Source organism: Vicia villosa, unplaced genomic scaffold (assembly GCF_029867415.1).
Source record: "Vicia villosa cultivar HV-30 ecotype Madison, WI unplaced genomic scaffold, Vvil1.0 ctg.003080F_1_1, whole genome shotgun sequence".
Taxonomy (NCBI): Eukaryota; Viridiplantae; Streptophyta; class Magnoliopsida; order Fabales; family Fabaceae; genus Vicia; species Vicia villosa.
Window position 1 is genome coordinate 116,554 of NW_026706109.1, and position 19,118 is coordinate 135,671.

Below are 19,118 nucleotides of genomic sequence, written 5' to 3' on the forward strand. Positions count from 1 at the left end.
CATATTATTTATTTGACGATCTCTTAACCTCATGAACACTACGATAATATTATCATATATGAATGCAAGTTTAACAATAAGACAAATTATAATATATTTTGCACAAAAACATCTCAATAGAGTCAAATATGAGAAACGTGAGTTTACCACTAATTCAACATGTCTAAATTTCAAACCGCGACTCTTAAATGAATTCAAGGTTAAAGATAAAATGAATAACTTATGCATCCATCAATCTAAAATCTAATTCACCTAAATTTTCTCTAACCGGAAAAATACTTCCATGAAACACAAGTTTACCATTAATTCAACCTTCAATTCAACCTTTTATTAATGTGACCATTATTCAATTTACCATTTACTCTATCGGTGGCCCTCATGGGAGGCTGCCATGACGGTGTTTGGGCGTGGGGTAACTTTGGCATCTCGCGTTCCTTCCCGAACAGTCAAACATCGCCTGCTGTTTTGCCCATTGCATCGGCTCAAACGCAGCATGGCTTGTCCGCGAGCAGCATCTTTGCTGATATGCTGGAGCGGCTGAAGCAGGATCTTCTTGGTGTTGAACTCGACCCAAACAGTGTCGACAAGGTGATTTGGCTTCATGAGCAGGATGGTAAGTTTTCAGTTAAAAGTTGTTATAGTATTTTAAACACAATGTGCATTCCCTGCGGTCCGTCGGGTAAGTTTGATATAGCTTTAGCGATTATTTGGAAGACGGAGGTTCCGATGAAAATTATAGCTTTTGGATGGCGTAGCTTTATTAATAAACTTCCGACGAGAGACGCACTATTTCATAAAGGTATTTTTCCTTATTCCAATTCTTCTTGTGTCTACTGCTGCTGTAAAGAAGAAGATTTGGCCCATAAGTTTCTGTTATATCAAAATGTTAATTTAGTTTGGAGGGATATAGCCGATTGGATTGGATTCGACAACTATAAAGCAGGGGACATCAAGGAAAGCTTTATGAGGTGGTACAATTTCGGAAAGAAGGCTAAATTCGAAAGGGAAAGGAGGGTGTGGTGTGGTTGGCGGTGATTTGGCAACTATGAACGGTTCGTAATGGTATCATTTTTAGGGGGATACATGGAATATCTCTGACATTGTTTGGGGGCAAAAGCCTTGGTTTAGCGTTGGTCTTTTGTTGGGAAAATTATACAATCCAATTGTAATTTTTACGAATTTAGTAGGAATCCTCTTCTCTATTTGTCTTAAGGCCCAATTGGCGTATAATTTTCTTCTGACAGTACTCAATCTGTGTTTTTTGTAACAAATTTTGAAAACTTGAATTCTCTTTTCAATATACCTCTTTGCTTAAAAAAAAAAATTACGAAGTGTTATACTTTCCTATTCTATTTACATCTTTTTTATTACGATTTAAACTCATTTTAATACCCGTATAAAAAACCATTTTAGTAAATACTAAATACCCACTCCAAAATAATTTTGATCTAAATGATTCAAACACTATAAATTATAAAAAAAATCATTTTTTAATTAAAATATTAAAATATAAACCCTATTACATTTAATTAATTTTATACTAAAATTCATTCATGCAAATTTTATTTTTATCATTACATAACAAAAATAATCTTATTGAATTGAAATCAACTATACACTCATTAAACTTCCCACTTTACTTTTACCACTAAAATTGAAAAAAAAAAAAAAGAAAAAAGAAATAAGAATAAATTAAAGCGTAGGTGAAGCCATGTCACACGTCACCAGTAGTGGTGAAAATGAGAAACGCGTCAGCAAGTCTGAACACAAGAGCAGATTAAGATCCTCGGTCGGCGCCATTCCAATTCCCATATTACCCCTATCTCATCTTTAACCTAACCCTACACAAAGTCAAATCTCCAACATACACCTATAAGGGCAATTCCGTCTTTCCATCATAACAACTTCCAACACGTCAAAAGTCACGCGTCAGCCTGAAAGTACATCCACGCGTCACCTCATCGCGTGCATGACAAACGCTTCTCAAGAATCCTATGGTTCACAAAACTACACGTGTCCCACATCCGAAGAAGTTTACCGGTAGCCGCCAGTACCTACCATAGCCACTTATATTGTTTTTCAACACAAGCGTTGTGGAAACTATTGATCATTATTTTTCCATCGAAATAGAAACCGCGAGAAAATTCGCAAGAAAACCTCAACAGAAAAAAAAAACAAGATAATAAAAATCGTTAGCGTCGAATCTTTTCTACAATTGACAGCATTCAGCTCTGTGAAACGTTGAAAATTCAATCGGTTTTCGTTTGGTAAAGAACACGGAGGTTGTTAGAAGAAGAGAAAATGGTGGCTGAAGCAGAGGTTGTGTGTCAACAAAGCGTGGGGGTGTTGGATGTGAAGTATTTTCCGAATAAAGGAAGCAATATTCATGAGATCGGTGATGCAGATCGAGTTCGTGCTTCTGAATCAGTTTCCGCTGAGTTGCTTACTACAAAAGAAGTTAGTTTTTTTATTTAGACCCTTTTGATGATTTCTTCTTTTTCTCGTGATTTTGTGTTGTTGGGTTGTGTAGATGCTGATTGGGTTTGATGGGTTTCTTTTTTTCTTCGGTTGTGATGTGAATTCTTTGACTTCTCTTTCGGATCGAGGTTCTAAGTTCTAACAGAAATAAAAAGAAGCAAAATTGAATTTTTTTTTTTGGATCAGTAATCTGCTTATGTATTGAATTATTGATTGATTGATCTTAGGAGATGCCTGATTTTTATAATTCTTATGGTTTGTTTACTTTTTTGTTACTTGTTTTTGATTTGGGAAGTTTTAGTCCAATCGGTTTTTATGATGATCCCAATTTTTTGTGAAACTCTCTTTCAATTGTGTGTGATTGATCTTATAGTCGTTGATACCGAGAATTGACCAAATCGTCCATTAAGATGTTAGTGATTTTGCATTAAACTTTAGAAATTGTGATTTTGATACGATTGTGCCTTCACTGTTGAGATTATGTGCAGTCAAAATGTTTGTAATTGTTCATGCATGGAAAACTAACTGCTCTGCAATGTCTCTTGAGAGCTTAAGGATAGCCATTCTTATTGAATAAGAACTCTGTTAGTTGTATAGCTTGCATCAAACATCTCATGTGGTAGTTTGAGTATTGTTTTTTCTGTGTATTGGCCAAGTTATACAGTATAGTGCATTTAGTCTTTTGATACACTGGTTCTCGTTTTCTGATTTGTATTTTGTTGTTCTGGTGTAGGATGTTAAGACTGCAGACATAATCTCAGAAGCCGCAGTTCTGCAATTTGTACCCTGCATACGTTCTGGTAGTTTTTCCGACATTGGGCCACGAAGATACATGGAAGATGAACATATAAGGATAGATGATTTGACTTCTCATCTAGGATCACTATATAAATTTCCTAAGCCAAGTGCCTTTTATGGGGTAATTATCTTTTTCTCCTAGGTTCCTTGTTTTTAGTTAATCTCATTCTAAATCTAATTGAGCTTTGGCAAATATCTCAGGTGTTTGATGGTCATGGAGGACCTGAAGCAGCAGCTTATATAAGAAAAAATGTTATAAAATTCTTCTTTGAGGATGTCAATTTCCCTCAGACATCTGAAGTTGATAACATATTTTTACAAGACGTAGAGAATTCCCTCAGAAAGGCTTTTCTTTTGGCGGACTCGGCTATGGCTGATGATTGCAGTGTGAACACTTCTTCAGGGACCACAGCTCTTACTGCTATGATATTTGGAAGGTAGGTCCATCTATCTTTTCAATCCACTATCTTATGTTTGTCTCTTTTCTACATTTGTTATAGCTCTAATGTATGGTTGCTATTAGCTTGATATGTTGGTGCAAGAATTTGGAAGTTGAAAGAGGATAGCAAAAGCTATATCTCAAACCTTTAAGAAGAATTTGAGTTTAATGAATTTCACTACACTAAACATGTTTCATTAGATATGATTCATGTAGGATATTATGACATTGTATGACCTAGGTAGTAAATCCCACTTAATCGAAAAAGAACAAAATTTTATTGTTGCATTAGCTATGGAGACGAGACAGCCTTCCTGAATATTTGCTTGACTGATTTCTAATATGTTTTTTTCAGACTTCTAATGGTGGCTAATGCTGGTGACTGTCGAGCAGTTCTCAGTCGAAAAGGAGAGGCCATTGATATGTCTCAAGATCACCGGCCTATTTATCCATCAGAGCGGAGACGAGTTGAAGAATTGGGCGGCTATGTAGAAGATGGTTACCTAAATGGTGTTTTATCAGTTACCAGAGCATTAGGGGACTGGGACATGAAGTTACCTAGGGGTGTTCCCTCACCATTGATTGCAGAGCCCGAGTTCCGTCAAATGGTTCTAACAGACGACGACGAATTCCTCATCATAGGATGTGATGGCATCTGGGATGTGATGTCAAGCCAGCATGCCGTTAGCCTTGTACGTAAAGGTTTGAGGAGGCACGATGACCCAGATAAGTGCGCCAGGGATCTAGTTATGGAGGCATTACGACTCAATACATTTGACAATCTTACAGTGATCATAATATGTCTCTCTTCCATTGACCATGGGGAGTCAGACCCATCCCCACCCCCCCAACGGAAACTGAGATGCTGCAGCCTCTCTGCAGAGGCTCTTTGTAGCTTGAGAAATTTGCTGGAAGGAAGTGCTAGCAAGTGAATGTATATACAGTTCATTAAATAAAGTGTTGTGGAGGTTACATACGCTGTTTTCGACTGCTTCAGTTTAGGCGTAGGAAAAAGCAGCCATCATTTTTTCACGTTGTCTGTTGATGTACATAGCTCAGGGTTAGAGGATGGTGGTGTAGATATGTTGTAATATTTTTACATTATTATTTTGTACTAGTCATTTTTTCCCACTATGACCGCCACATTCATATCATATTCTTGTGTCTCAATAAAATTTTGTTCTGAATATATTAGTCTATATCGCATTCTTTATATTTACAGCCATTGCATGATAAAAGGGTATTTATTAAGATTCATTTGCATTATTGTATAGAAAAACATGATGTACAATTAGTATGGGCACATGACTTAAAGGAGCTGACAAAGGTAGATCTAAATCTAAAAAGTGTAAGAAATGCATGCATTACTAAGTACAAAAAATACAGAGAAATAACCCTACCCCTTGAAGGGTAGCAGATCCAGATAGTGTATCTGAATTTATAGCAGTACCACGAGGTTGGGGGAATTGTAAGGTTTAAGAACAGCTCATCTGCATTATGTTGATGTGTTTGTTTTGTGCATCAAGACCATGATTTCCATCAGAGCTGTGAGGAACTAACATTTAAAAATAGGATAACCAACACTGGCATGATATCCGTGCCCAAATCTTTGTGAAATTCAATCAGTGTTTGGACAGAAATAATTGCATATGATCACTTTCCGAAATGTAGTCCTATAGTCCTAAAAATCAGGACAATCATTTGTAGCTTTTTGCGAAATTAGCAAATCTTTCCAGACCACGTTGAAGTAAACTTTCAAGAAAAGGCTGCAGTGCCTGCAGATTAAACCATTACAAAGGGTTCTTAAAGCTGAAACACAGATAAGAATCCATTATAACCGGGAGTAAAGTTGGATAAATGAATGACTTAACTTCTTTAAAGTGAGCAGTTAATAAAGTGAAAAAAATCAAAACTATATTTTTAACAACCACTTATTTGTTTATCAATGTTTGGTATTTTAAAGTGAGCATCTCACTTTAGATGAGCATGATCCCAAGTGAAAAAACTAGGAAAGTATCTACCACTTGTCTACTAATTAATAATGAAAAATGGGAATTCTTTTACTGTTTTTGTCAACTAAAGTTATCAAGAACTTTACATTTTATAAAGTTTAGATTACTTACGGATGCCACTGGAGATAAAAGTTGAGGAACCTCATAAGAAACCGTCAGCTGTAATGGCAAAAATACAAAAAAGTAATAGTTAGTGCTTGACTTAAAGGCTGAATGGGGACCCGGGAGGAAAAAAAGGAGAAAACACTATGTACTATTACTTTTAAGTTTTCCTAATTTCATGTTAGAAGTTAAAAGGGTGGAAAAAACGGTTGATGGGACTGATATAAAGAGTTATTCCTTAGTGTGGATACATGTGATGTGCCACCTAGTCATGCACTGGATTGATAAAGATAGACAATTATTTGGCCCAACAGGAACATGTAGTGAATCAGTGGTGCAGCTAGTTGAACAAATACTACATTGAGAAACTTACAATTGGTATTGATTTAACCCAATTTTCCCCCTAAATATGGGATCAAAGTAAGTCGGCAACAGTTGTACAAGAAAGATTGAATTGTTATCAATATATAAAAGGTGAAACTAGTAAAAAATGTATGAAAGGCCTTACTTCAACTATGCATGAAGAGGGACCTTTTGGAAAGAATCGTACAGCGCCCCTGCCACATGAGAAATTGAGATTAGATTAAGAGTAGTGCTAAGCATGCTTATGCAGAATGTGTTTTCTAGCCACTAAATGGCTTGAACAAAGATACAGCTAGGAATTCTTTAATCATGGTTGAAGCATTACATTTTGCAAACATTGCTAGAATCAGTTATAGATTTCTAGTCCTAGCACAGGTGTTAGTGACAACACAACACAATCATATGTTAAATGGCACACTAAAATGCTACCTTTTGAATTTTGATTACTAATTGAAACATTTCACTGCTATAAGGATAAAGGCCTTTTATTTCCTCAAGACAAGAGATTCTGCAGTATTTATAGTGTAGAAACTTACACATATCAAGTCAAACTCTAAGACTAGAAACCTCAAAATGTTTATTCTTAGGGCATAAACAATGGATACTGCTATAAGAACCTGCCAAGGACTATGGTGTTCAATTCCTAGCATATATATTGGAACAAACTACTTTTAAGTGACCTTCACTGCTACTCAAATACTAAATCTTCAGCTTTTTTACTTAGGGCACCAGTTTCGTTCTTTTTCGTTACTCAGCAGAAAAACAGCACAAATATTATACTTCGTGAAGTAAATTCAGCCAATTAAACATAATCAAGTGTAAGCGTAACCTAATAGTATCTTTGTAAGAAAGGGATGCATGGCAACAATTACAATGAATGAGAAACATTCATATCACAGTTTATAGTTAATCAACTTAACTCCCCCCCTCTCTACTCTTTTTAGCCTTTTCTTGTTCACAAAACAAAGGTTAACGGCAAATGTAAAATTTTGTAAATTCTTTTAATTTTGTAAATCCCTTGAGCACAGCATCAAGTTCACTTCTTGTATCAGGTTTAAATACGAAGCTTAACAATTGACAAGCCAAACTACAGTAATGCTTGGACAGATCAATATAATGTTGAAATGTGTATGGATATTTTTCTTCAGTGTCTTACAGGTCAATTGTCTCCATAATGTTGAACTATCAAAAATTCCCACAGAAAAGGAAATTAACCTCATGATATTCACTTATAAAAAAATGTCTTTGTCAGTTACCTGTTGGGGAGACCTTCCAGAGATCGCCAATGAATTTTCTGATTTGGAGTGGGCTGCAAGAAGGTGATAAAATATGAATACAAAATATTAATTTTAAAGAATATTTTCAAAAAAGAAGCAAAAGTATTAGGTAGCAATCTTTTCCTGCATATTACGAGCAAGCCAAGAGAACTCAATATTTTGACCAAATGCCTTATACTTCAAGGACCATCGCGATAGGTCAGGTTTGTCTGGCAATATCTGCAAAACGGATCCAACGTTATGCACAAAAATAAAATTTTATTTATTTACTACATTTTATATTTGAATGAAGGTTGCATGTTTATGATACCTTGAACAGTTGAAAGCAGATATAATTTGAAAGTTGTATTCATTAATCAAAACATAAAGAGCATAAATTTCAAGCTAAATATTTGATTTACAAAAGAGAAACAAGCAGAAGCAATATTTTTGTGTTTCTTCATGTTATAAATAGCCTATAACAACAATGAAGCTTTATCCCTCTAAGCAGGGTCGGCTACATGGATCAACTTCCACTATAATGTTCTATCCAGGACCATGCTTTTATCCAAATCGTAAATCTCAAAATCTTTCTTAATAACTTCTCTTATAGTTTTTCTAGGTCTTCTTCTATCTCTAGCTATTTTACTCCTCTCCATCTGACCTAGTCTACTTACCACAGAATCTATAGGTCTTCCCTTTACATGCTCAAACCACCTAAGTCTTATTTTCCACATAATCTACATGTTTTCACTCTACTTATCCAAATCGCTATAAATAGCCTACACAATTTAATACTGTCTAATGTGAATTGAGATATCCTCATTAATGCACTTGATCTAGCCTGACAGGAAAAAAAGGCAAGGTTGCATCTTGCATGCAGCATGCCATGATTCCATAAGGTAAAGGGCTTGATTTCGTTCATAAATTAGAAGGAGAGAAAGCACACCTTAACAGTGGAAATAAAGGGCATCCATTCTGGGATGGCTTCACGATCAGAATAACAGGCATATGCTACAGAGACCGGCACATCAACCTCCTTCTTAACCCTGCAGTTGGCAATGTTCTTTTTTCATTGAAAGCAACCTTATCAAATATCTACCATGACAACTCTATGGCAGTTATACATGACCGTTTTTGGGCTCGCCGGAATGGTAAAAATTGGGCAGCATTGCAGGTTATTATTCCATAAACCCCGCAAAGAGGCTAGTATGGTGGGATAACATAGATTAAAAGTGGGAAGCTGTGATTGGGCCAGCTTAAGAAAATCAAACATAAGTGCTAAAAACTGACACCAATTGAGAAATATACAACATTAATAACACAAACTGTTAAGAGTTAATCATATTGATGCAATAGCCCCATCATAAGCCGGAATCCAAATATCAGCGAGAATCGGGTCACAATTTGTATGATTAAACAAATTGTTGGAACTTCAACAAAGATTATGGTCATAGATTGTTCTTACAATGTTGGGGTCAAATTCTAAAAGAAACAAAATCGAAAAACCACGAACAAAACACAATCCCTAGTAGAGGACTATGAAACAGTAACTATAAACGAACATCAAAACGCATGTAGCAATTAAGTGATTACTGAAATAAGTGATTAAGAAGTGAAAAGGAAAGGAATTAGTTACGTGCAATCCTGCCACTGCATGACAGGAGAAAAACGCTTGAAGTGACGGGAAGTTGGGGGTCGCTTAAGAGAAGTTTGAGGGAGCTTGTAGAAGAAGTGATTGGAAGAGAGTGGAGTTGCGAGGAAGGTTCTGGAAGTAAAATTGGCGCAAAATATGCGCCTGGCTGTGCGATTCAAAGCTGGAGTTGTTGAAAAAGAGCCTATGACCGTTGCGGTAGCAATCGAAGACATGGTCCAGTTTTTCAGAATTCACGCTTCTTCTCGTTGCACTGTTGCGACTTGCAACTGGGTCTTTTCTCTTCCCTACGACCGTGATGATTCATTCGTGGTGAAATTGTGAGTCACACAATAATCCACGTGCGGATGATCGATCCGAGACACTCAATTGTGTTTTATTTTCCTTAAATTTAATACAGGATATTTTACAGGATTTAACCCCCCAAAGCCAAAATTATACCTCAGCACCCCATAAAGAATTATTTTAACGCCCTTTTATGGAGTGGACAAAATTTTCGAACCAAAGAGATAAAAATTGTCAATAATATTTTTGAAATTTTTGATATTTGTAAACTATGGAAAATCTTAATTTTATCATAGAATAGTTTTCTCATATATTTCTGTTATGCTAAATTTTTCGGTAATTTTCTCATTTGTATTTTTTTAACGATCAGGATTTTGCTGACATATTTAGAGGATTCTGAATGCACAGACAAATGTGTGTGGTCTAGAATCAATCTTCATTTGTATAAATACGGGCATATGTTATAGAAAAACACATCTAAAAAAATGTCTCTTTCTGAATTTCTGATTAAGGCGAAAGTATTTCAAAGGAAACAACCCTCCTATTGAATTCAAGCTTCCAGATGGCGTCGTAACCCTCGCAAACTCGAGTTTCGCGAAGATTGGATTGATAGTAACGAAAGGGTGAAATACAACATAATTGAGTAGAATACCGACGAAGATGTCAAGGCCATGTGCAAATCATTTCGCCATAGGATAACTAAAGGTCCGATCGAGTTGGACACGCAGATAACAAGATCCGTCGACGACATAATGAAGGATGTTGAAACGTCCAAAATCATTTGCTAGTATCTAGGTTTTCATGTTTAGTGTTTTTTAATTTATGTTTGTTGTACTGTTTTATGTTGTGTTCATCTTTGAATCATGTAATTCTCAAAAATATTATGCAATAAATAAGTACGGTGATAAGAAGTCGGCTACATATAATACAAACAAAATATAATACACTTACATAGGCCCCCACGGGCTATGTCGACTATCCTAGATAAACATGTAAAAACCTCACCATCCGGGTTTACCAAACCCGTGAGTTTATCTACAAGAACAACAATCAACTAGAGGCGACTATCCGGGTTCCCGGCGGAAGGTGAAGGTGGTGGTGGCCGCATGTCGTCAGCCCGTTCCTCAGTACCAGAAGGCCCTGGAACATTAGAAGACTTTGTAGTCGGTGTTATGAGACGAGGGTGTGATATACTGCTATACTACTCCAAGTAACCATCCTCGCATTATGAAGGATGTTGTACCAAAACTGCGCTAGCTCTCATCTCACGAGCAGAGTTAACGATGTGACTCTAAAACCATTTGTCAATCCCATCAGGTGGAGCCTCAGGTATTCGACGAGAAATGCCATGAACAAAACCAAATTGTCACAGACACCTCTCAGGCAGGTGTCTAGCCACGTGGTTATTCCACCTCATATGCCCTAAATACAATGTTGAGTCGTCAAATGGGCGATGGGGACGTTGCGCTGTGTATAGTGTCCATACAACATTATCTTCTGTCAACGCATCAATCCTTCTTCCGTACTCCATAACACCACCTCGAACCGCCTGCCCTTCCATCTCCTCGCCAATGGAGCACTTGGTGAGACACACTGCAGTCTTCTATCATAGATGTCGGGGAAATGCTCGTATATTTATCACTGAATAAATAAAAACTGATTAATATAACTTTTAACAAATAGACTCAAGTTACAACTATAAAATAAATAAATGTTAGTATACTTGTAATAGACTCAAGTAACCAACTAGCTGTTTGGTATCAGGCTGGAAACCAATTCCAACGGTCGTGTATAACATAGTCAACGCTGTCACTCCCCAAGCTCAATTTGGAGTGTCTATGCTACTAAACAACCAAAGGTAGTGAACATTCTATATAAATTCCAGACTTGTTCACAAAGAGAGTACATGCCATCAGATGTAGCATGTACGCCCTAGTGGCAGCCTCATACCTCTTCGCCGCCACAAACTCCTCATAAATGTACCTCAACAAAGAAATTCTAAGGTGCAAACCTATATTAATGGAAAAATCCTCGAGCCTCTCACTCTCATCTACCTCAAAATCATGTACAACCTGTACCAGCGCAGTCGCCTAGTTAATATGAGAAGCAATGAAGAATGTACCAGCAATGAGAATATGAAACAAAGATGAGATATCATCTAATGTAATAGTCATCTCCCTAAATGGAAGATGAAAGCATGATGTCTCAGGGTGCCACCGCTCAATAAAAGCCGACAAGAGGGAGGTGTCATGCTTAGCACGGTCTAGCGCGCGCAGAAAATTCTGCCTTCCTTGCTTTGTGCCAGTGTAAACACTTGACCCTTTTTTTTCCACTTTCACCAATGTTATTTAGTAATAGATAATATTATTATTATTTTAATTCTTTTGTTGGTTATTTAAACTCAAATTTTGGTTCGTTATCGAAGATTTTTAGGTGATTTTTTAAGATTGAGTGTTTCAACCAGTAGATGTATGGTAATGATGTTTTTGAAGTTGTATCATTCAAGGTACTCATTTATCGCTTTCTATAGCATAACATGTTTAGGAAAATTTTCATTTGTACAATTATCATGTCATTCATTCTTTTGCATTATTTACTTGTTGATTGAATCACTTTAGTTCCTAAATCCCAAACGTGAGGAAGTTTTCCATTGTTTATATATGCTGGAGGCCACAATCTTTGTTTTAACTGGATTTTATTATGTTTAATTTGTTATTTATATTTATTTTATGAAATCATGTAAAGGATCAAGACATTTTGTTTCACTTTGAGCACAACCACCTAACCAAATAGTCAATTCACCTTATGAGTGTGTGATCATGTGTTAACCCGTTTGAGATTTTTGTGAATCTCCATGTGGCTTTTGAACTTGATGCTTGTCTATGAGTATTTAGTTCTCCTTTTTGCATGGATTTTGATCTTTGTTTTCATGAACCCTCAACCATGATTTTTGGTTTGATTTTTTACCTTGCCTTAGAAAGTATGGAGTATTTACACTTTTATGTTGGTTGAATTTAAGTTGGGGAGAGAAATGCTTGCTACTTATTTGGTTGTTGCTATGAGGCTGAGAAAATAAAAGAAAAATGAGAAAAATAAATAAAATATAAAATAAAGATAAAAGATAAAAGTTTTAAAAGAAAAAAAAGAAGTGTCGAATAATTGTGCAAATAAGTAGTATGATTGGTGGGACAATTTGGGAATGTAGAAGAAGTTTGTTTGAAATTTTGGTGCTTGAAATTTTGTGGATTGATCACTCCTTTAGGTTTAGGCAAGTTTTTGTTTCAATTAGATTTAGAAATTGCCCCTTGTTTGTTAACCAAACCATATTATAATCTTGAAAAGCCCTTGTGATTCTTGCTTTTGTATTTTTGATATGATTTTTGGATAAATGCTTAATTTAGTCCATTGTTTGCAAGATTGTTGGATGAGTGTCAAAGTCCCTCATTTTTTGTGTGTTTCTTCATCCCTTGATAAATTTTTGCTAGGTGTGATTCATGATTGAACTTGTTTTGTTTTAGAATTCTTGATATGATTTTAGTACTTATAATTCGTTTTGTTTACATGTTGTCGTTGTAGGATTGTGGTAAGTATTACTTTGTTAATGCATTTTTGTGTTAAACATACATTTGTTTTTGTTTTTCAAAACTTATTGATTCATGATTCTTTGATTTTTTACTTTTGATTCTTTGAGTTAATTGTTTTTTGATTGAGGACAAACAAGTTGAAGAGAGTTTGATAAGTGCCAAATTGTAGTTATTTTTGTATATAGTTTTGCGGCACTTATCAACTCTTTTTCCTCAACTTGTGCGTGAACGTGCACGTTTTCGTTATATTTGTACATAATACATTTTATTTGAGTTTTGATTCGTTTATGTACCGTTTGACCTTTTTTATTCATTTCAGAGTTATTGGAGAAAATAATGTTTGAGCCGGCTAAGCCCCGTATTTAGTGAGCTGTAACTTTCATGGCAGAGGCAAAGCCAACTTCGCAAGCCCGCTAAGTGCGCTCCCTTTTCTTGTGCCAGATGTTTTTGTAATAAGTGGCAGCGCTCGCTAAGTGGCATAAATTTTGCCTATATCTTTCTCATTTCAGCATAGTTAGGGTTTATGGTTTTCGGGAATTTTCGTCCCAACTCCATTAATTTCATTCTTAGGTTAGTTAACTTAGAAAACAACAATCGGCTCTTGCATTTCGATGATCAGAGGTAGATTTCTCATCAATTGTAGCTGATAACCCGTGAGATGTTTGGTTTATCTCTCTCTCTCTCTCTCTCTCTCTGTATTTCTCTTTTGTTGGGTTTTGTTTGTATATTTACACTGAACATATGTATATTTGTTGATCATGGTATTGCGTAAAATATGCTTTACAAATGAATCTTGTTGTTTTCCTTGATCTTTTTGCATATATGTTTAGATTTGAGATGTTGTAGAAATAGACATCACAAGTCTCAATTAGGGAAGGAAATATGTTAGTGTCTCGATTCTAGAGATAGGGTTAGAGCTAACAATCACTATTGGTATCAAAGCTTAATGCTTCGTGTTTGAGTTTCATGCGAGAGATCGCCCATGCGAGAATACGAATGATTTTTAAATGTGATTCCTTAGGAGTCAATTGATAATGAGCGCATATACAGACGCTAAACATAATGTCAGGCCTAGATGAAGTAAGATATAAAAAGAGATCAAATCATACATCTATACTTCTTGACACATACATCCTTACCATTCTCATCCTTATCCAAGTTTCTATTTATGGGCATTAGAGTGTCAATTGATTTTGCGTCATCCATACTGAATCGCTTTAACAATTCGTAACAGTATTTTGTTTGACATACAAAGGTTCCTTCATTGATATGTTTGATTTGGAGTCCACGAAAGTAATTTAACTCCCCCATAAAACTCATTTCAAACTCATTATGCATAAGCTTAGACAACTCCTTAACCAATTGCATGTTAGTAGAGTCAAATATGATATCTTTAACATAAATTTGAACTAAAAGTAAGTGTTTTTCTTGAAGCTTAATGAAAACTGTTGTATCTACATTCCCTCCAGAATATCCTTAATCAAGTAAGAATTTTCTAAGTCACTCATATCAAGCCCTATGGGCTTGTTTTGAGACCAAACAAAGTGTATTTTAGTTTGTAAACATGATTAGGATACTCATGATTTTTAAAACCGGAAGGTTATGAAACATACACTTCCTCATTAATATGTCCATTAAGGAAAGCACTTTTTACGTCCGTTTGAAATAATTTGAAATTCTTAAGGCATGCAAAGGCTAGCAAAACACGTATATCCTCAAGGAGGGAAACTGAAGCATATGTTTCCTCATAATCAATGCTTTCCTCTTGGTTATGACCTTGAGCCACTATTCGGCCTTTGTTCCTAGTTATCACTCCATTTTTGTCTAGTTTATTTCTAAAAACCCACCTAGTGCATATTACTTGATGATCAAGTGGACGAGGGACGAGGTCCCAAACATCATTTCTTTTAAAGTGGTTTAACTAATCTTGCACGGCCATAAGTCAATGCTCATCAAGTATAGCATCTTTTTCATTCTTAGGTTCAACTTGAGATACAAACCAAAGTGAAAACAGAATTTACTTATCTTAGAGCATGTAGTCACGTCTTTGGTGATGTCTCTGAGAATTTTGTCGATTGGATGATCCTTGGATGTTCTCCATTCTAAGGGAATACCATAATCTTTAGTTTGACTTTCATCCTTTTTTTAGAGTCGTCATCTTCCTCCTCGTCCTTAGGTTTCGCCAATTCAGGTTGATCAATTCCTTCTTCGGCATCATTGAGTATGTCTTTTGAAGATACACTTACATCATGAAAAGAAGTACCTTTTCCGACATTTCTCGAGCAACATAAGCTCTTCTAAACTTTCTAGATTTCTTGTGTTGACCCTTTTTCCTGTCTTTGTCAAGCAGTGGACAATTCGACTTATAACGACCGATTTTGCCACAATTGTAACATGAACTTTTTTATTTTCCTTTCTTATTATCGTCTTCCTTTGAAGAGATTGATTGTCTTCTGAATTTGATGAGGTTTTTGCCGGAGTTCCTTACATAATTTCTTTTGATGTACCTATTGTACCTCTTCACAAACAACCTTATCTCTTGATCATCCGAATTTTCATAGTCACTAGCATCACTATCACTTTACTCAATTATTGAGGACCTCAAACTATAAGTCTTTAAAGCAATACAATTCTTTTCTACCTCTTTATCCTTGTCTTTCTCCTTCTTTAGCTTCTTCTCGTGCTTTTTCTCATGTTTCTCTAAGCAAGTGAGTTCTTACTTATGTTCTTTAAGCTTACCAACCAATATAGTGAGGTCTAGGGTCGTAAGATAATTAGCTTTCTTGATCGCAGTGACCTTTGGTTGTCATTCCCTATTAAAACACCTCAAAACTTTATTAGTAGCAATTTCATTGGAAACTGGCTTACCAACTGCATTCAAATGATTTATGAGATGAGTGAACCTCTTTTGCATCTCGGCAATGGTTTCACCATGCTTCGTGCGAAGTAATTCAAACTCTTGGTTTAATGTATTGACTCTAGCTTGTTTGACTTCATTAGTTCCCTCATGGACAACTTGTAATGCGTCCCACATAGCTTTTGCGGTTTCACAATGAGAAACACGATAATATTCATCAACACCAAATGCGGATATGAGAATATTTTGCTTTCAATCGAAAGACCACTTTTTCTTATCATTATCATCTCATTGTGCTTCCGGTTTAGGTACGATAACACCATTATTATTGGTCATTGTAATTTTGCTAGGACCATTGATAATAGTGTTCCATACACCCTTATCAACTGAGTTGATATGAATACACATACAAGCTTTCCAATAACTATAGTTTACACATGTGAAAATAGTCGCTCTATCGTACGCCCCTTTGGTCCGATAGCCATTATCTAATAAGCATTTTTGAAGCACAGAATGAACCAGAAATCTTAATACCACTTATTAGAAGACGACAACTTATCTAACGGAGTGAATAGATCCCCAAATTACAAAATTATTAAATGATGATGAGGTGATCCTTCTTGATAACTGTGTCCTATTTATAGTAGAAGAATTAAAAATGATTCATAATTAACTAGAGACATTAAAACTGATGGTTATGAAAGGTTAAGGTTAACACAACGATATTATACCATGCATGCAACATATAATTAAAAATAAAATAAAACAGAAAATATTTTGTCTAGTAAACTTGTTAAGTTTCCATTCTACAATTTGATATCTTTTATTGCATCCCTATTGACGTTTCATTTCATTCTCTAACTATATTAGTAGGTAATAACATGTATTCAAACTTGAAGTAGAAAATCTCAAACCTAACAGTCAAAACTACCCGTCTCATACTACCTTCCTTCTCTACCCTCATACATACCAAAACTATTTTCATAGAGAGCTTCTCCATTTTAACACACACACACACACTCTTTAGTTGCAGTGACTCATCTCATCCATATGATGTTAGAGTGGTATGACTTTGTATGTATTGGCATCGTTGGATGTTCCATCCTCAGTGCCTTATATGTACTATGGATAAACGAAGGACCCTCTTCCTCTCAGTCCGATTTTGATATTTTGGTTAACACCCTTCTGGAGGCTTCACCCTCACCAGACAATAGAGTGATCATAGGTCATGTCACCACTTCCCAACTATGGACAAGCTGTTGGAGAGGAGTTCATCCTCTGGTGTTGTTAGCTACACGTTTCATTTCTCTTGTCAGCATGGTTGTGCTATTATCATTCGATCTTCACGAATACGACGCAACCATCTTTTACTACTATACAGAGTATCTCATCTTTCTTCCTTCCAATTCTCATTACTATATTTCTAATTACTAGCCAGATAATTATCTTGTTTATATGCAGGTGGACTTTCACATTAGTAATGATTTATTTTGCAGTGAGTTTTCATCTCAGTTTTTTCACATGATTTGTAAAAATATGTATATATTGTTTTATCTATCTAATTAGCTATGCATTTGTATATTGTTTTTGGAATTAATGTAGTTGGGGACAACAGTATCTGCATATGGATGTTGGAAGTTGTTGAACAAATCTCCTCCGGTTCAAAATGGATTTCTGAGAAGAGATTTGGAAACAAAAAGTTTCACCAGTTTGCAAAGCAGGTATGTTGATGAGAAGTTTGAACAAGCAGCAGGTTTCTGGGGTTACCTCATGCAAATTACCTACCAGGTAATCATGTTTCCTTTGGAAAATTATGATAACCAATATTGTAATCAACTTGAACTGATCATATTCTGCATTTGACAGACTAGTGCAGGAGCTGTGATCTTAACAGACATTGTATTTTGGTGTGTAATTGTCCCATTCTTGTCCATTTCTCGTTTTAAATTAAACATGGTAAGTGCATTATATCTTCCATATTAGTAATTGACCAATTGATATGAATGAATTGAACAAAAAATTGTATTATAAATTGATTTTTGTTGGTCTGTACTTGTTTACAGTTGATGGGTTGCATGCATACTTTGAATGTAGTTTTCCTTCTTTTGGATACAATGCTGAATAATCTTGTAAGTAACACACTCACTTGAATTATAATGCTAGGTATACATACCAAAAGCTAATGGTTTCAATTTTTGTATGTATTATTTTTCAGTCTTTTCCATGGTTTAGAATTGCATACTTTGTGCTATGGAGCTGCTCATATGTTATATTCCAATGGGTTATACATGCATGTGGTTTCAGATGGTAAGATATGTAAATGTAACTCTATTAATTTTCACATTCTTTTCTTCATCAATCATCATCACCTAAAACTTTCTTGTCATAACAGGTGGCCTTATCCATTTCTCGAGCTTAATACGCCATGGTGTTCCCTATGGTAAAATATTCTATTAACACTACAAGTTCATGTCTTCTACAACTTGATTTCTACATACCAATTACTTATTATTTTTACTAATGCATCCATGTTGTCTACAGGTATATCTGCATGGCGATAGCTCACATACCCTGCTACGGCATCTATTCATTGATAGTGAAAGCGAAAATTGATATTCTTCCGAGATTCTTCCCTCATGCCTTCTTGAAGTCATACTAGTTTAGTTGTCGCTATAGTTTTAAATTTCAATTTGCAAAATGCGGACAAATGGAGTCATAATTAAGATTGTGATGCCGTTGCAAAGAAATGCAAAACTGTTATAACTTATAACTATAGTGGGCATGTGAAATAGAAGAAAAGTACAAATGGCTTGTTCACATCTATTGGAAAACCAATATCTGGCCTCACAATCCATGCACACAAGTATTTCCTCTAAAAGTGTTCTTCCAGTTAGTTGGACTAGTACTACTGCTAATTCTGAATGGTTTTTATACTTCAAGAAATTTCTGATCAAATTAGAATCACGTTAATTTGATAGGGAAAAGTAGAGGCTGCTTTTAGTAAGAACCCAATTTTAATTATTTTGTTTTTCAACAAAATTCTCATTGAAGATACAAAGTAAACAACAAAACCTGATCAACAACTTGCAATTTGACTATCATATCTAATAACACACCAATTCTGTAAGCAGTAAAATTTGATTGATTCCAACATATATTTAATTAAAATATAGAAGTAGTTCACTACTTTTCTCATTTTGTTACACTAGATTGCACATATACACTTGAATTAATATAAAGATTACAAATAGTCACACAAATAAAGAATGATTCCAAAGAATAAACAAATA

General features: G+C 35.4%; 3 protein-coding genes across 3 annotated transcripts; 2 read left to right on the forward strand and 1 right to left on the reverse strand.

Annotated features, from left to right (window-relative positions):
• The first annotated feature begins 2,085 nt into the window (after positions 1-2,085).
• On the forward strand, positions 2,086-4,902 carry LOC131640373 (probable protein phosphatase 2C 49). Its single transcript, XM_058910774.1, has 4 exons — positions 2,086-2,457; positions 3,212-3,397; positions 3,478-3,713; positions 4,071-4,902. The coding sequence occupies exons 1-4, from the start codon at positions 2,302-2,304 to the stop codon at positions 4,645-4,647; spliced, it is 1,155 nt and encodes a 384-aa protein (XP_058766757.1). The 5' UTR covers positions 2,086-2,301; the 3' UTR covers positions 4,648-4,902.
• Positions 4,903-5,049: 147 nt separating this feature from the next.
• On the reverse strand, positions 5,050-9,497 carry LOC131640374 (uncharacterized). Its single transcript, XM_058910775.1, has 7 exons — positions 9,088-9,497; positions 8,398-8,497; positions 7,593-7,688; positions 7,449-7,501; positions 6,338-6,386; positions 5,839-5,886; positions 5,050-5,490 (listed from the first exon to the last, which is right to left on the reverse strand). The coding sequence occupies exons 1-7, from the start codon at positions 9,315-9,317 to the stop codon at positions 5,413-5,415; spliced, it is 654 nt and encodes a 217-aa protein (XP_058766758.1). The 5' UTR covers positions 9,318-9,497; the 3' UTR covers positions 5,050-5,412.
• A 7,222-nt stretch (positions 9,498-16,719) lies between these two features.
• LOC131640365 (uncharacterized) lies at positions 16,720-18,663 on the forward strand. Its single transcript, XM_058910766.1, has 8 exons — positions 16,720-17,210; positions 17,290-17,323; positions 17,431-17,616; positions 17,695-17,784; positions 17,892-17,957; positions 18,044-18,135; positions 18,221-18,268; positions 18,370-18,663. The coding sequence occupies exons 1-8, from the start codon at positions 16,879-16,881 to the stop codon at positions 18,485-18,487; spliced, it is 966 nt and encodes a 321-aa protein (XP_058766749.1). The 5' UTR covers positions 16,720-16,878; the 3' UTR covers positions 18,488-18,663.
• The last annotated feature ends 455 nt before the right edge of the window (positions 18,664-19,118 follow it).

Coding starts and splice junctions, on each gene's coding strand:
- LOC131640373 (XM_058910774.1), top strand. CDS start 2,302: ATGGTGGCTGAAGCAGAGGTTGTGTGTCAACAAAGCGTGGGGGTGTTG. Junction 3,398..3,477: donor AGCCAAGTGCCTTTTATGGG/GTAATTATCTTT, acceptor CAAATATCTCAG/GTGTTTGATGGTCATGGAGG. Junction 3,714..4,070: donor ACTGCTATGATATTTGGAAG/GTAGGTCCATCT, acceptor TGTTTTTTTCAG/ACTTCTAATGGTGGCTAATG.
- LOC131640365 (XM_058910766.1), top strand. CDS start 16,879: ATGATGTTAGAGTGGTATGACTTTGTATGTATTGGCATCGTTGGATGT. Junction 17,324..17,430: donor TAGTAATGATTTATTTTGCA/GTGAGTTTTCAT, acceptor GAATTAATGTAG/TTGGGGACAACAGTATCTGC. Junction 18,136..18,220: donor CATGCATGTGGTTTCAGATG/GTAAGATATGTA, acceptor TTGTCATAACAG/GTGGCCTTATCCATTTCTCG.
- LOC131640374 (XM_058910775.1), bottom strand. CDS start 9,317: ATGTCTTCGATTGCTACCGCAACGGTCATAGGCTCTTTTTCAACAACT. Junction 6,387..7,448: donor CTGGAAGGTCTCCCCAACAG/GTAACTGACAAA, acceptor CTCATGTGGCAG/GGGCGCTGTACGATTCTTTC. Junction 5,491..5,838: donor TTTTATCTCCAGTGGCATCC/GTAAGTAATCTA, acceptor TTTAATCTGCAG/GCACTGCAGCCTTTTCTTGA.